Genomic DNA, 15,442 nt, shown 5'->3' on the forward strand with positions numbered 1-15,442 from the left:
TGCCCGTCTCCGGTGCCGGAAGGCATGGAGGAGGAGGAGGTCGATCCCCCTCGGTCTCGAGGTACCGGGTCAGACAGGGTTCGGTCCCGTGGCCCACGAGCTGAGGGAGTGACCGGGGCCGATTGCCCACGCGGCCTCTCACCCCCACTCTCACCGGCGGACCGGCGGGACCTGTTCTCCTGGGGTCGCTGCCATCGGTGCCGATGTCTCGGGCATCGATACCGGTACCGAAGGACCGGCCGTCGATACCGATGCCGTCGAGGTCGACGTCGAGGGGCCGGTGCAAGTTCCAAAAAGACGGTCCCGCAGAACTTGCCTCGCAACCTGAGTCCGTTTCCGGAGACCTAGACACAAAGAACACGACTTGAGATTGTGCTCCGGCCCGAGGCACTGGAGGCACCAAGCGTGGGTGTCGGTCTGCGAGATTGGCCGGCCGCAGCGACCACACTTTTTAAATCCACTCGGGACCTTCGCGGACATCGACGGAAAAATCGCGTCGGCGAAGTCAAAGTCGTCAATGGTGGCTGGAATCACACCACGGAAAAAGAAACGACCGAGCGACCACTAGGCCGCAACGTGGCGTCCCCGCTAGAAGCGAGGGAAAAAGGGGAGCGCGTGCTCCACACGCGCAGGTTTTTTTTTGTTTGTTTTGAAACAAAAAGGGAAACCGTACGGTAACCAGAAGCAAAGCGACGATCCGCGTAAACGCGATCGAGAAAATCCGGCGGCTGAAAACAGAGAGAGTGGCAAAAGCACAACTCTCTCCAGTCGCGGAAAAAAAGGAACTGGCGGGAGCGGTCGCGCACGGGCGGGAAGACGGCCGCGCATGCGCGGTGGGCGTGCCCTGCGTCCCGACCGTCCCGCGAAGCTTTTTTCCGGTTGGTGGGGGCTGCCGCGGACGTCACCCAGTCGTGAGAACAAGCAGCCTGCTTGTCCTCGGAGAACCAACTGTACACCACTACAATAGCCCTTACAGCTGCAGGTATCACCTAAATGTGGGTACAGTAGGTTTTTGGTGCGTTTTGGAGGGCTCACATGTAACAGAGTGGGATATGAGCCTGGGCCCCCTTCTCTACAATGCAGTGGATCAACCACTAGGCTACTCCAGAGACCTGCTTGCTGCTCTAAAAGGACTGGCAATAACATCTGAAGCTGTCACTGATGCTGGTATGTACTGTTTCTTTCACATCTTTGGGGGATGGGGTTGGGTCAGTGACCACTGGGGGAGTAAGCATGTCTTAATCCCTTCAGTGGTTATCTGGTCTTTTAGGCCACTGGTCCCAAAGTCCGGTCCTGGAGTACCCCTTGCCATTCATGTTTTCAGGATATCCGCAATGAATATGCATAAAAAAGATTTGCATATAAAGGAGGCAGTATATGCAAATCAATTTCGTGCATATTCACTGTGGATATCATGAAAACACGACTGGCAAGGGGTACTCCAGTACTGGACTAGGGAAACACTGATTTAGGGCACCCTTTTGCGACTTAGTCATGACTGAAACAGATCTAGACCAACACGTCTTTTAGCCCTGGACGTTTTTGCTTTGTTCCATTATGGCAGAAAAACATCCAAGTTCTGGGAACACCAAAAATCTAGACCTTAACCACCCCCAATATGCCCCCTTGTGATTTGGACGCATTGTAGACGAATTGCATAGAAAAAAATCTTTAAAATGGGTTTCGAAAATAGAAATTTGGATATTTTAGCAACAAACCCAGTCCATCTGCCACTTTGTGCTGCTTTCGAAAATGAGCCCCAAAATCTCATAACAATTTACATAATAAAAGGATATAACCCCTAACTTTTCCCATATGCATTACAGAAATAATTTGTTTCTGAGAATTTTAAATGCTGAATTCACCTGAACCTCTGTCTGAAATGAGACTTGATCTGTTTGAAGAGGAAGAAAGGTTGAGCATGAAATCATCTCTGGAGGCCTGCAAACAATCAAGTGATCCAGATTATGTTGAGAGCACGCTGCCCCTTTCACTATGAGAGGTCACAGGCTGTAACATTATCTTCACAATTAAACTGACCAAGTTTATAAATAGAATAATTACAGTGTATAAATGGCACACTAATGCAAAGTCATTTCACTGCAATGCAGATCTCATCTGCAGGGTACATTCACAGCCATGTCAGCTTGAAGAATACAACTTGATGGCAAGTGGATAATTATAGAAGTATCCTGACCACTTAGAACTGGTGGGGGTATACGCCCTTAAAGACAGGTAGGCATTCCTGGGGACAGAGAAGGGGAAGAGCAAGGGTGAGATTGGCACATCATAGGGCCCGCCATTGCCAGTGTTAAAGCTGGAAATTCAATGTCGGGCCATGTCTGGGCACTTGCAATGAATTTCTGGATTTCTGGAACCAGTGAATGCATAGCTGGTTAAGTGCGATATTCAGCATTTAACCGGCTATGGGTTACAGCATAAAGATAGGTCTGACTTTTATGCAGTTCTAGTTACGTGGTTATGTCAGGGGCGTAGCCAGACTTCGGCGGGAGGGGGGTCCAGAGCCCGAGGTTAGGGGGCACATTTTAGCCCCCCCTCCCCCGGCCGCCTACCTTTGCTGGCGGGGGTTGGGGTCCCCCTCCAGCAAAAGTAGGCGACAGCGAAGGCAGGTTGGCGGCAGGAGGGGGGGACAAGAGGGTCGTCGGCAGAGGGGTCCAGGGCCAAATCTACGGGGCCCCAGGCCCCCGTGGCCCCACGTAGCTACGCCACTGGGTTATGTGAATATCAGCACTTAACCAGCCAAGTGCCAACTCTGCCCCCAAAATAGCTGGTTTTCAGTTCAGCGCTAACCAGTTATTTTCAGCAGCATTAACTAGTTAAGTGCCACTGAAAATTAGCAACCTGTTCTACAATTACTCTCTTTATGCACGTGTGCAGTTATAAAGTTACTCTCACTAGTGGCAATCTTTCAAAGGATATGAAAAAGTGCGTTTGTAAACTTACTCCAGGGGTAATGCACATAAATAAATGCAAAATGCCAAGAAGATGCAAACTTTAACCTGTCTTTCGGGCAGGCGTGACTGAGGCAGGGCACGGACAGAGTCATGATGTTACAAAACATGCATGTATGCATGTACTTTATGCACAAACATTTACACCTACTAATTTGCAGACAAAAATGTCCGTGGCTTCAGTCTAAGTGCAATCTCTGTCTCTCTTTTTAAGACGACACCTAAGTATTGACCACTGGGTGAGCCAAACCTTTATTTACAATCGTACAGATGTGCATTTGTACGACTGTGAATAAAGGTTCTACTTACTGTCATGTTGGATCGTCCTGTGGCTTGGTCACTCCCACTCCTGGGTTCCTGTGCTGTGCTTTGTGGAAGCGTTGGTTTTCCTTTTCGTTGCGGACTTATATAAAACAGGCTTAAAATAGGAACTCACTTGGCCTTCACACATAGGTAACCTGTTTACAATATTATCCTCTATATTACCAAGAGAGCATGCAACAGCAATCATGAGGTTCAGCAATCCAATCTGGACAGAAATGCAGGGCATAACTCACAGAACGAGTCATCGCTGTGCTCTGATACAGGGTGTCCTTGCCGGTCAGTCGTGATATGTTCTCCAACAACAATCCGAGCAGCGGCAGATAGAGCTGGGCTATTTTGGCCTGCTGGTTCTGTGAAGCAGAAGGAACAATGCTTTATAATTGGAGGTCATGATATAACACATCTGGAGGAACATCAGACCATATTTCTACAAAGTAAGGAGGGGGATAAGATTTATAAAACTTCCCAGTAGAGAACCCCTGCCAGCAAAGAAGTGAAGGAAAAGCCATAGATCAACTGGGGACTAAGGCATTACTCCAGGATGAAATTGGGCAGGCTAGATAAGTCTAATGGTGCTTACCTGCCATTAGGTTTGATAAGGGTTATATTCAGCCTGCAGTGGTAAGTGGCTTTCAGTCACCGGCTGACCTAACCCCAGATATTTAATGCCAGGTCATGTGCAACTCCTGGCACCGAATATCCAGGTATGTACACTGAACTGGGAGCTATCAAAGCACCAGCTGATATTCAGACCGGTGTCTGGTTAACTCAGGGGCCCTTTTACTAAAGGGTCGCCGTCTGGCAACAGACTTGCAAGCATGGCAACCCAAAACTACCGCTGGTCCAATGCGACTGCCAGCGGTAGTTCCGCCTCACATGCGCCATTTCCGGCGCCACAGAAAATAATTCAGTAATTTGTAGTGCGGTGCTAACTCGGTGGTAATCCAGGTTACCTTGGGAGCCCTTACCGCCACCTCAGTGGGTGGTGGAATGTGCTTCCCCCGCATGGCCATGTGGTAAGAATAACATTACCACATGGCCATGTCTTTTTGGGGGGCTTTTTACCCACTGTGGTAAAAAGAGCCCTGGCACGCGGCAAAAATAGGCCCCGTCGCTACTGCAGGGCCCTTTTTACCACAGCTTGGTAAAAGGACCCCTCAGAGCATAAAGCTCGGACAGATATTTTGTTGTCTTAACTCTATGTGTTTAGTTAGCCATGTAGTTGTTCCTCTGCCCTAGCTGTGTCCCTGACTCACCCCTTAGCTAGCTGGTTAAGGGATGGCCAGTTAGCAGCGATATTCAGCAGCACTAGCCGGTTAAGTGCCGCTGAATACCGGCAGCCGACTAGTTCAGTGGGTTTAACCCAGAAACAGCCTCTCCTGCCCAGTTAAACCCTTTTCAGTATCAACCCCAATGTTTCTAATTTTATATCAACATCTTCTTTAATGAAACAATTATCAAAGGGATTTCCATGAGGATTCATCTGTGGGAAAGAAGTCCTACATGCTCGCTGTGCTTGTGCGTTCTTTATTCTGCACTCTTCCCCGTAGCAAAGCCTGCAGGGTAAAGACCCCTACAACACGGTTCACTATGAAAACTCCACAGGGAGCTGAAAGTTGGCTTACAGGCCTTGCAAACCTGCTAACACCATAGGAAGTATGAATATGTTACAATCCTGTCCCAGCAAGAGTGGCTCTGGCTTACATCAGACAGTTTCTAGGGCTGCAGTTACCACTGATTAATACATTGCTTAACTACCTAAGACAGTGTAAATCAATTATAGGGGCACAGTTTGCATCACCAAAGCCTACTGTGCAGTAAATCAGTTCCAGGGACACTGTTTATATGCTTGTATTATCAAAGAATGCTTAAGACTGCCAAGTCTCCCAGACTGAACAGCAGTTTCACAGGATCACCTTTGCTCTCCTGCCCTCCTTGACAGTTCTCAAGTCTCCCAGGTTGAGTTAAGAAGGCACTTCTCTTCACCCCACTCCAACTTCCAGGACAAGAAAAGTGGCAGCTTGGCCTTGGATAAGCTCATCCCACTTACTATGAGAAAAGAATTTGTTCCTCCAGTTCCTCCCACTCCAATGAAGACACAGAGATAACAGCAGGTGAAGAGTTATTGCAAACACAGAGAGAGCACTACTGCTACTACTTATCATTTCTATAGTGCTACTAGACGTACGCAGTGCTGTACACTTGAACATGAAGAGACAGTCCATGCTCGACAGAGCTTACAATCTAATTAGGACAGACAAACAGGACAAACAAGAGATAAGGGAATATTAAAGTGAAGATGATAAAATAAGGGTTCTGAACAAGTGAATAAGGGTTAGGAGTTAAAAGCAGCATCAAAAAGGTGGGCTTTTAGCTTAGATTTGAAGACAGCACGAGATGGAGCTTGATGTACTGGCTCAGAAAGTCTATTCCAGGCATATGGTGCAGCAAGATAAAATGGACGGAGTCTGGAGTTAGCAGTGGAGGAGAAGGGTGCAGATAAGAGAGATATACCCAATGAACGGAGTTCCCGGGGAGGAATGTAGGGAGAGATGAGAGTGGAGAGGTACTGAGGAGCTGCAGAGTGAGTGCACTTATAAGTCAATAACAGGAGTTTGAACTGCATGTGGAAACGGATAGGAAGCCAGTGAAGTGACTTGAGGAGAGGGCTAATATGAGCATAACGACACTGGCGGAATATTAGTCATGCAGCAGAAGTTTGAACAGATTGAAGAGGAGAGAGATGGCTAAGTGGGAGACCTGTGAGAAGCAAGTTGCAATAGTCTAAGCGAGAGGTGATAAGAGTGTGGATGATGGTTCTGGTAGTGTGCTCACAAGAAACATCCTCTGTAGTCAGTCCCTGAAACAGGTCAAAGTCGCAACCTGAACTTTGTGAGAACCCAACACCAATCATTGCTGAAGACATGCCCAGAGAAACACTAGGATGTGTATGATCTGAGCAGAGAAGAGATAATCTGCACTCTGAACACCAGACCTTGAACGCCCCTCACACCCTCACACATGCCATGGACGTAAAGTGTTTCTGAGGCTGGAGCAAGGTAACAATGACCGAATCAGAATAATCTTTTCGTCTCAATTGAGCCCTTTCAATGGCCAAGCCCAAGGGGCATGGACCCTCCATGTGCACTGGACCTTGCTTCAGTAGGCCGTGTACCTTGTATATCACAGAGGCCAAGGCAAGGTGCAAACCCTCCATATTTCTAGCTTGGCCATATTTCCAGTTCTTTGTTTTAGTATAGCCATCTTGCATTTCTTGAGCTGGGAGCAGACCTGAAATTGCAAGACAGCTACAAGTGTGTTTTTTTCTGATAACTATCCTTCTAAGGCTGTAGAAATTTGTGGTTTGACATTTGGCCTATACTAACTTGTGATAAGTTGCTGGTCAGCAGCCAAGAGTCAGAGATTCCTATGACTAAAAACACCTGCAGTATCCAGATAAACAATCAAAAGGAGAAGTAAGTGGGTTTGGGTGGAATTGTAGCTTCAGCAAAAGGGTGGGGGCACTATCATGGTGACTATGAATAACTGGAATATAGGTCCACCATTATCTAATAAAAACATATGTTTATATGACAGGCCATAAACTGTCTATGCAATGAGGGAATAAATGATAGGAGTTGGAAGATGGTAGAAAGTGTTGGGACAGGATTCACCATTAAAAGGAAATAGAATGTTCTGGAAAGATGCATATTCATTAGGTAGGAAGGGTAATTAAAATAATAAAGAAAGGAAGAAAAAGGTATATAAGAGGAAATAGAACTGAGGATGAAGAGCCTTAGTGTGTCTACACTAGCAGGTAGACATATTAACACCTCCCAAGGAAAACTCTGTTTGCTTATTTGCTACATATTATACTCTATTGGGGTTTTTATTTTCTTTAATATTTGAATAATTGCTTATTGGCTTATTTATATTGGCTTCTTTGAATAAACATTTATTAAGTCTAATACTTATTTAGTAGCCAGAGTTTTTCTTGCCTGGGGTTCTGCCTATGGGGGGGATTACTCAAGGGTCCACCCTCCAGGAGACCTCCAGAAGACTACTCCTGTCTCGGAGGCAAGGACAGGAGTGCAACCTGAAGAAGATGGAGAGGCTCCCCATCCAGTAGTTGAATCAGGTCCGCATACCACGGCCTCCACAGCCAATCCGGGGCTAAGAGAATTATTCAACCTCAGTTCAATGTGATCCTTTTCAAAAGGCAGTCTACCATGGGCCACGGAGGTAAGACATATAGTAGATGTGTCTCTGACCAGGCCTGCCGTAAGGCATCGAGCCCCATCAAGCCTGATTCTTTCCAAAGACTGAAGAACTTGGGCACTTTGGCATTCCGTTTCATTACCATCAAGTCCAGAAATAGAGAACCCCATCAGTCCACTATCAGCTCAAAATACCTGGCAGAATAATTCCCATTCTCCTCATCAAAGGAGTGCCTTCTGAGAAAGTTCACCTCCACATTCAAGGACCCAGCAATGTGAGCTACAGACAAGCAGAAAAGATTTTTCTCCACCCAACTCATGAGGGAGGCCTCCTCCACCGCCTTTGGATGGCTGTGGGTCCCACCTTGCTTGTTGATATTAGCTACCACCTTCACATTGTAAGAGAAAACTCGGATTGAGGCCTCCGCCAGAAAGGAAGCGGTCGCAAAAGGCATTCCGCACCACCCTGAGCTCCAAGAGATTTATTGACCACTGAGACTCCTGTTCCATCCAGGTGCCCTGTGCCAGATGAAACTTGTAATGAGCTCCCCAACCCAACTTGCTGGAGTCTGTTGTCACCACCTCCCACTGAGTTATCAGAAAGGGAACTCCGATGGTCAAATTCATGGGCGACAACCACCACTGCATACTCCCTCTGGCAACCAGAATCCAAGGAAGATGAAGGTCATGCTTCTGTGACACCAGAGACCAGAGGCTGAGAAGAAACTCCTGTAATGGCCTTATATGAACCCTTGCCAACGGCACCACTTGCATTGCTGTTGTCATCCCCAGAACTTTGTCCATCACCACCACGCTGTCCGAATAGAATGATGCACAAATAAGCAGAGATAGACTTCCAGGAGTGGACAGATGAGGATAAACAAGATCTCTCAGGAGCCAGAGGAGCAGCAGGGGCAGCCAGAAAAACTGAAGAACCTTGCAGTAACTCTGACTGTCCCTGCTTCTGTAAATAGGCCTGGTGTAAGAGCAATATAAACTCCGGAGAAAGAAAAAAATCCCGTTGTAGCTGAATGCGCTCTTAGGCTCTGAGGTCGTAAAATGGCAGCTGTGTTCCTTGCGTGATCAGACAGAGGTTGTTCTTCACTGCCAGTCGACCCTGACAAAATGACACCCATTCTAATGCTCTCCTGAAACAAATTGCGCACCGGTCCTGCCGGAAAGCCTAAAGTCCCCGGCACATTCAGATGCTGTGCCAAATCTAAGACGTGTTGCTGCTGACCGTTTCCCTCATGCCCCGCAGGATTCGTGGCTTGCATGTAGTGCAACGCCCTGACGTCAGCTGATGGCTCACACAGTGAGAAAACCGCTTAACTGCTTCTGCGTGGGTCACCATTTACCCTGACTGGCACCAGCGCAGCACAGTGCAGTCCCAAGTGGTGAGTCAGGATTCCTCCCCTGCACCATGTAGAACTTGCAGACTTCCAAGCGATTCTGAGCCAAACATTTGTCATACTTACTACTGCCAGTTGCTACCCCCAAGCTCATAGTCTCCACGAGTCTTACCCCAGATGAGAAAGAATCACGTTTGATAATCTGACCTACACTCTCCGGTATATCTCTTTCCTTCTCCTTTCTTTTTATTTTTTTTTAAGGTTGTTATGCTGGAAAAGAAGAGCTCCACAGGAAACAGGGAAGAGGTGATGGGAGGAAAGAAGTAAATTTGCGGGGCACCAGATACAGGGATCTGAAGACCTCCAGATATGACTCTGCAGACTCAAGCCACCCACAAAGCTCAACTGAGAACCAGTTGGCCAACTGGACCAGGAGCTAATCACTCATAACCACAGGCTGAAAAGTGTGTTCATCCACTTGCTGGAGATAGAAAATACTAAGGAGCTGGACTGGATGCCAAGAGAAATATGTCTCATCTCAGTTTTCAGTTCTCTATCTCCACTTGCTGGTTGATGGACACAACTACCCCAAAGGTTCTGGAATAGTGGGAAGCTAAGTAATGGAAGGAGGGAATTAGAAAGGAGCATACGAAAGGAAGAGCAGGAGGAAGAGAGGAACCTGAGAAATGTATGAGAGGAACCTGGAGGTTGGGAAAAGAGAAACACTATGAAACAAGCTCACCCAATGTATTGTGTACATCTGTGAAGAAACAGTGTGTTTTAAGCCTGTAAATGTATTGGATGTTTTCCTGCCTAAATTAATTCTGAAGAGTATTTCTCTATTTTTAGCCAGCAGATGGTGCACGTTTATGCTTAAAGCTGTTACAGAGGACTGACTTCTCTTTCTTTTAGTTGGCACACACATTGAGCCTGCAAATAGGTGGGAAAATGTGGGATACAAATGCAACAAATAATAGGAAGTGCCTGTAATGATGTAACCAGTTTTTATTTGAAACTTCACTGTTCTGGACTCTGATTGGCTTGGAGTTTGAAATTACCCAGCAGATGCTGGCTGTTGCTTCAGTTTCAGCCCAGGAGAAGGAGAGAGAGATCACTTTGCTGAAGCTCTATGAACAGATATATGCCCTGATCTCCCCAGGTACTTTCTAGAAAATATGCAAGTGTTTAGTTAGTGTTATAATTGGATCCACATGTCAGTTACCTGCTATTATTTACCAATTGCACTATTTTGTTCCACTGTTCAATATTTTTTAAGAGAATAAACATAATTGTTTGTTTGTCCTGTTTGTCTGGACTGATAAAGAATCCTGGTGGTTTGTGTGTTGGGTCTGTGAGTGCTTTCTGGGAACTGTGGGACCACTGGGAGTGTGGCTCCAGTAACCTAGAAATCACTGGGGATAATTTGAGAGCAGGAGACTCACCCAGAGGCAATTGTGACCTAATCGGTGGGAGAGTGCTAGCGTGAGCACGAGTGGCAGGTGGACCTAAGCTGTGCTGGGGATAGACCTTCTAAGTGGCCGCGAGGCGGCTGACTAGGCATTTTCTGACAACATCCCTATGCGCTCCTTCCAAAACCACCTTCTCTGCCTTCCCTCACCCTCCTCTCTTGTGAGTCTGCCTTTAGCTATCTAAAAACAAGCAGGTCAGGGGGAAACAGCAACAGAAATGATTGTGGGGCAGTAATAGTGTAGAGGGCCTCAGATGGAACAACCAGGCAGAGCCAAAATTCTGAGGAAGCAAATTTATTCAAAGATTCAACACAGCCTGTGTCCTGGATGCCAGTGACTCACTGCTTTTGGAGGACCATGGGGTAGAACAGTGCAGGGAGATAAGCTTCAGAACCCGTGGGAGTCTGGGAATGAAGAGAGAGTACGTTGATACTTTGCAATTTTGACTGTGGACTGTCACATGAAGATATAATACGCTGTAACCTTATTCTGAAGCCTGACACAGGCATTTACCAAAACATGGGCTATGTCGCATCTTTGAATACATTTGCTTCCTCAGAATTTTGGCTCTGCCTGGTTGTTCCATGTGAGACCCTCTACACTATTAGTGCTCCTTTAGCTATCTTAGGCCTAAACCCTGGAACTCTCTTTCTCACCCTGGAACCATCTGTTACTAAATTCAAGTCCCTATTAAAGACCTATCTTTTCAATGAGACTTTCAGCTCTTCTCCCATTTAGTCCCTTACCTTTTTCCCTTCCTTGTCACTTCCCCATCTTTCCCTCATTCTCTCTCTCTTTCTTTCTTTCTTTCTCTCTCACACCACTATTTGCTTGCTACTACAAAAGTGTATTGTAAGTCGAATAGATGCCATATTTGTGGCCCTCTTGTGGTATATCAAGTATAATTAAATACAATAAATACAAATTTTGCTTTTTAACATCCTCATCCTGTAAATTGTTTCTAGCACATTAGACAGGTAAGGACGTTTTCAAATGCTTCTACAATACTGCAGTCAATTAAATTTGCCTTACCTTGTGTTGGTATCTATTGTCAAAGGAGTGCTTTATTAAAAGATTCTTTAAGGTTACGATGGTGGTGCATCTGATATCATAATTGTCATGAAGAGCGATGGTTGCTTCCCGTAACAGCAGCCCCACCAAAAAGTGATTCTTGCAATATTCATCAGCCAAAGTGTATTCAAGACTGGTATCTGCATTGAACAGAAAGATTACACTAAGGGACTTTCTTCCCCTCAGGGCTGAGACAACCCCCGCCTCCCCCCCTTCCAGGAAAAAAAAGTTGCCAGATTGGATCACAATCATAAACCAACTTCCCATGATACACTGATTGATCATCAAGAAAGCACAGGCTGCAATCAGAATACAATGAACCAGACAGATTAGCAAGGTGAAAAGAAAGCGCGACAAAGCCCTACCTATGACCAGATTATGGATCTGGGTTTATACTCATGATCCATCTTATACCTTTTTTTTCCACTCGCAACAATGTAGAAAACTGCACCTGATGCTACTGCTTGACAGCAATATGAGATGGAAGAATTTTACTGCAAAGAATGATTGTTTTCCTTATTCCTCATCAAATTAAAATGTTTTTGATGAGAAGTCCAAAACGGTGCCTATTTAAAGCCTCTTTTATAAAGGTAACATAGGTGCCTATCCAGCTTATTTTCAAAAGAGATCGCCAGTCAGCTTCCAACACAAGTCGGGAGATGGCCGGCCATCTCCTGAACCCGGCCAAATCGGTATAATTGAAAGCCGATTTTGGACGGCGCCAACTGCGTTCCGTCGCGGAGTCGGCCAAACTTCAAAGAGTCGTTTTGGCAGGTTAGTGAAGGCGGGATGAGGGCAGGACGGGGCGTGGTTACGAGACGGCCGGCTTCGCCTGATAATGGAAAAAAGATGGCCGGCTCTGATGAGCATTTCGTCGGCTTCACTTGGTCCATTTATTAGGACCAAGTGTCAAAAAAGTGCCCCAACTGACCAGATGACCACCGGAGTGAATCGTGGATCACCTCCCCTTACTCTCCCAGTGGTCACCAACCCCCTCCCACCCCATAAAAAAGCAAAAAAAAAAACTTTTTGCCAGCCTCTATGCCAGCCTGAAATGTCATACCCAGCTCCCTGACAGCAGTATGCAAGTCCCTGGAGCAGTTTTAGTGGGTGCAGTGCACTTCAGGCAGGTGGACCCAGGCCCACCCCCCCCTTACCTGTTACACTTCTGGTGGTAAATGGGAACCCTCCAAACTCCCCCCAAAACCACTGTACCCACATCTAGGTGCCCCCCTTCACCCATAAAGGCTATGGTGTAGAGTTGTGGGGAGTGGGTTTTGGGGGGGGGGGGGATTTGGGGGGCTCAGCACCCAAGGTAAGGGAGCTATGCACCTGAGAGCTATTTTAATTTTTTTTTTTAATTTTTAGAAGTGCCCCCTAGGGTGCCCGGTTGGTGTCCTTGGCATGTGAGGGGGACCAGTGCACTACAAATGCTGGCTCCTCCCACGACCAAATGCCTTGGATTAGGCCGGGTTTGAGATCGCCGGCATTAGTTTCCATTATGGGTGAAAACCGATGCTGGCCATCTCTGACATTTGGCCGGCCCCAACCGTATTATCGAAACAAAAGATGTCCGGCCATCTTTTTCGATTATACAGGTTAGGACAGCTCTTTGCAGCGCCGGCCACATAGATGGCCGGCCATCTATTTGGCCGGCGCCGTTCGATTATTCCCCTCCATGGTGCTCATTTTCAAAGCATATATCAATATAAAGACTTAACTATATTTATACCAAATATTTAAAAAAATCTTTATTTCCAAAAAATATATAATTAAAATAATCTTATCACCCCAAGTACTGGTGAACACTGCAGATATTTTTATTCACCTCACTCGTCATTCACACGAATGGCTTTGTTATTAATTAGAAATAATATGATACTACCTTGAAAGTTCTAATATATTTGTTATAAATTATTCACCAACCTCAAGACATCAAATACTTATTAGTGATATTTATAAAAGTCCCAAATGCCTTTCACTTGTTCTTGAGTCTTTGAAAATACAGTCGAGAAGGGAAGAGTTCAACAGTTGAAATCCTTCACTCATGAAAGTAATCCAATCGATCTTGTCCCAATGTTCAAGCTCCATCAGGCGGTTATTCTCATTGCTCAATAGATTCTATGAACAATAAAAGATTCCGAATAAAGTTGTAAGACCGATCAGAGGGAGTCTGGATGAGAATATATAAAGTATTAAGCAATGAGGATAATCGCCTGATGGAGCTTGAACATTAAGATTCGTATCTGGGACATGATCGACTGGATTACCTTCATGAGTGAAGGATTTCAACTGTTGAACTCTGCCCTCCTCGACTGTATTTTCAAAGACTCAAGTGCAAGTGAAAGGCATTTGGGACTTTTATAAATATCACAAATAAGTTAAGTATTTGATGTTTTGAGGTTGATGAATAATTTGTAACAAATATATTAGAACTTGCAAGGTGGTATCATATTATTTCCAATTAATAACAAAGCCATTCGTGTGAATAACGAGTGAGGTGAATAAAAATATCTGCAGTATTCACCAGTGCTTGGGGTGATAAGGTTATTTTAATTATGTATTTTTTGGAAATAAAGATTGTTTTTTTAATACTTGGTATAAATATTATTATTATTTATTGCATTTGTATCCCACATTATCCCACCTATTTGCAGGCTCAATGTGGCTTACAGAGTTATGTAAGACATGTTCATTCCAGGGTGTCAGTTACAAATAGTATCTGTACACTTACAATTAGTAATGTTCAGAGAAAAGTAAGGGAAAAGAGAGTGAAAGGTGATAAACAGGATAATATAAAATATAGTTAAGTCTTTATATTGATATATGTTTATAAACAATTACAGACTTTTCATATATTTGAGTCCTTTTATTTTACTATTTTGGCTCTATTTCAAAGCACATACTTTACAAAGTTGCGTAGTTCCTTTGAAAATGAGTCTCCACATGTCTTGAAAATAAGCTCCTAGATCCAGTCCCTACAGCGCACAAATGTCAACACATATGTTTACATCTGCTCTGAGGGCAGGTTTAAATGTATATACTCTCCATGCCTACAGTTTTATATTTATAAAACATGTGTGTATGCAGCATCTCTACCTCTACCCTGCCCTAACTATTCCCCTGACAATGCCTACGCACAGATAACGTAAAAGCAGAAGCAAATCGCTCGATATTCAGCCTGTGGCGGTAAGTGATGTCTCAGCCACTCACAGCCACAGGCTGAACTGATCCCAGATATTCAAGGCTAGGGCATGTACAGCTCCTGGAATCGAATATCCAGGTCTCAGCTGTCACCCAGAAGTTAAAGTTAACTTCACCACATAAAGTTAGGACAGCCTTTTTGGTTAGTTTGCACTCTGCCCATGCCCCAGCCCACTTCTTCACCTAGCCGGTTAGGGCCAGATTCTATATATGGCGCCTACAAAATCGGGGCTGAAATCAGTGCCGACTAAGCGTATTCTATAATCGGTGCCTAGATTTAGGCTCTGATTATAGAATACACTTAGTTCATATTTTAGTGCTTAAATCTAAGTGACTCCATTTACACCGACGAAAATTTGGTGTAAATCCCTGCACGCAGATTTAGGCGCACTGGGCCATATTCTGTAACTAGGCACGTAAATTTTGGAATGCTCATGAAACGGCCATCTCCCTGCCCATAACCACACCCCTTTTTGCCTGCATGCTTTAGAAGTTCGGTGCACTTCATTACACAATACACTTAGCAAGTTGTGCTCATAAATACTAATCAGTGCCAGTTAGTGCTTATTATTGCTTGTTAAGTGCTGTTATCAGCACTCGTTAGCTTGTTAAACTGCACTCATTATAGAATCCACACCGATTTCAGCACCGATCTTTAGGTGCGCTATATACTACTACTACTACTACTACTACTTAGCATTTCTATAGCGCTGCCAGGGTTACGCAGCGCTGTACAAGTTTAACATGGGGAAGGACCGTCCCTGCTCAAAAGAGCTTACAATCTAAATATAGATTCTGGGAGTTAGGGGCTGGCTGGTTAGCTGGGATATTCA

General features: G+C 45.3%; 1 protein-coding gene across 1 annotated transcript in view; it reads right to left on the reverse strand.

Moving 5' to 3' along the window:
- Positions 1-15,442, reverse strand: part of DOCK11 (dedicator of cytokinesis 11) — a 292,220-nt gene that overhangs the window by 119,809 nt on the left and 156,969 nt on the right. Inside the window, 3 exon segments of the mRNA XM_030208788.1 lie at positions 1,866-1,941; positions 3,530-3,646; positions 11,367-11,545. Coding sequence (XP_030064648.1) covers positions 1,866-1,941; positions 3,530-3,646; positions 11,367-11,545 — 372 coding nt within the window.

The sequence above is a fragment of the Microcaecilia unicolor genome, chromosome 7, assembly GCF_901765095.1.
Source record: "Microcaecilia unicolor chromosome 7, aMicUni1.1, whole genome shotgun sequence".
Taxonomy (NCBI): Eukaryota; Metazoa; Chordata; class Amphibia; order Gymnophiona; family Siphonopidae; genus Microcaecilia; species Microcaecilia unicolor.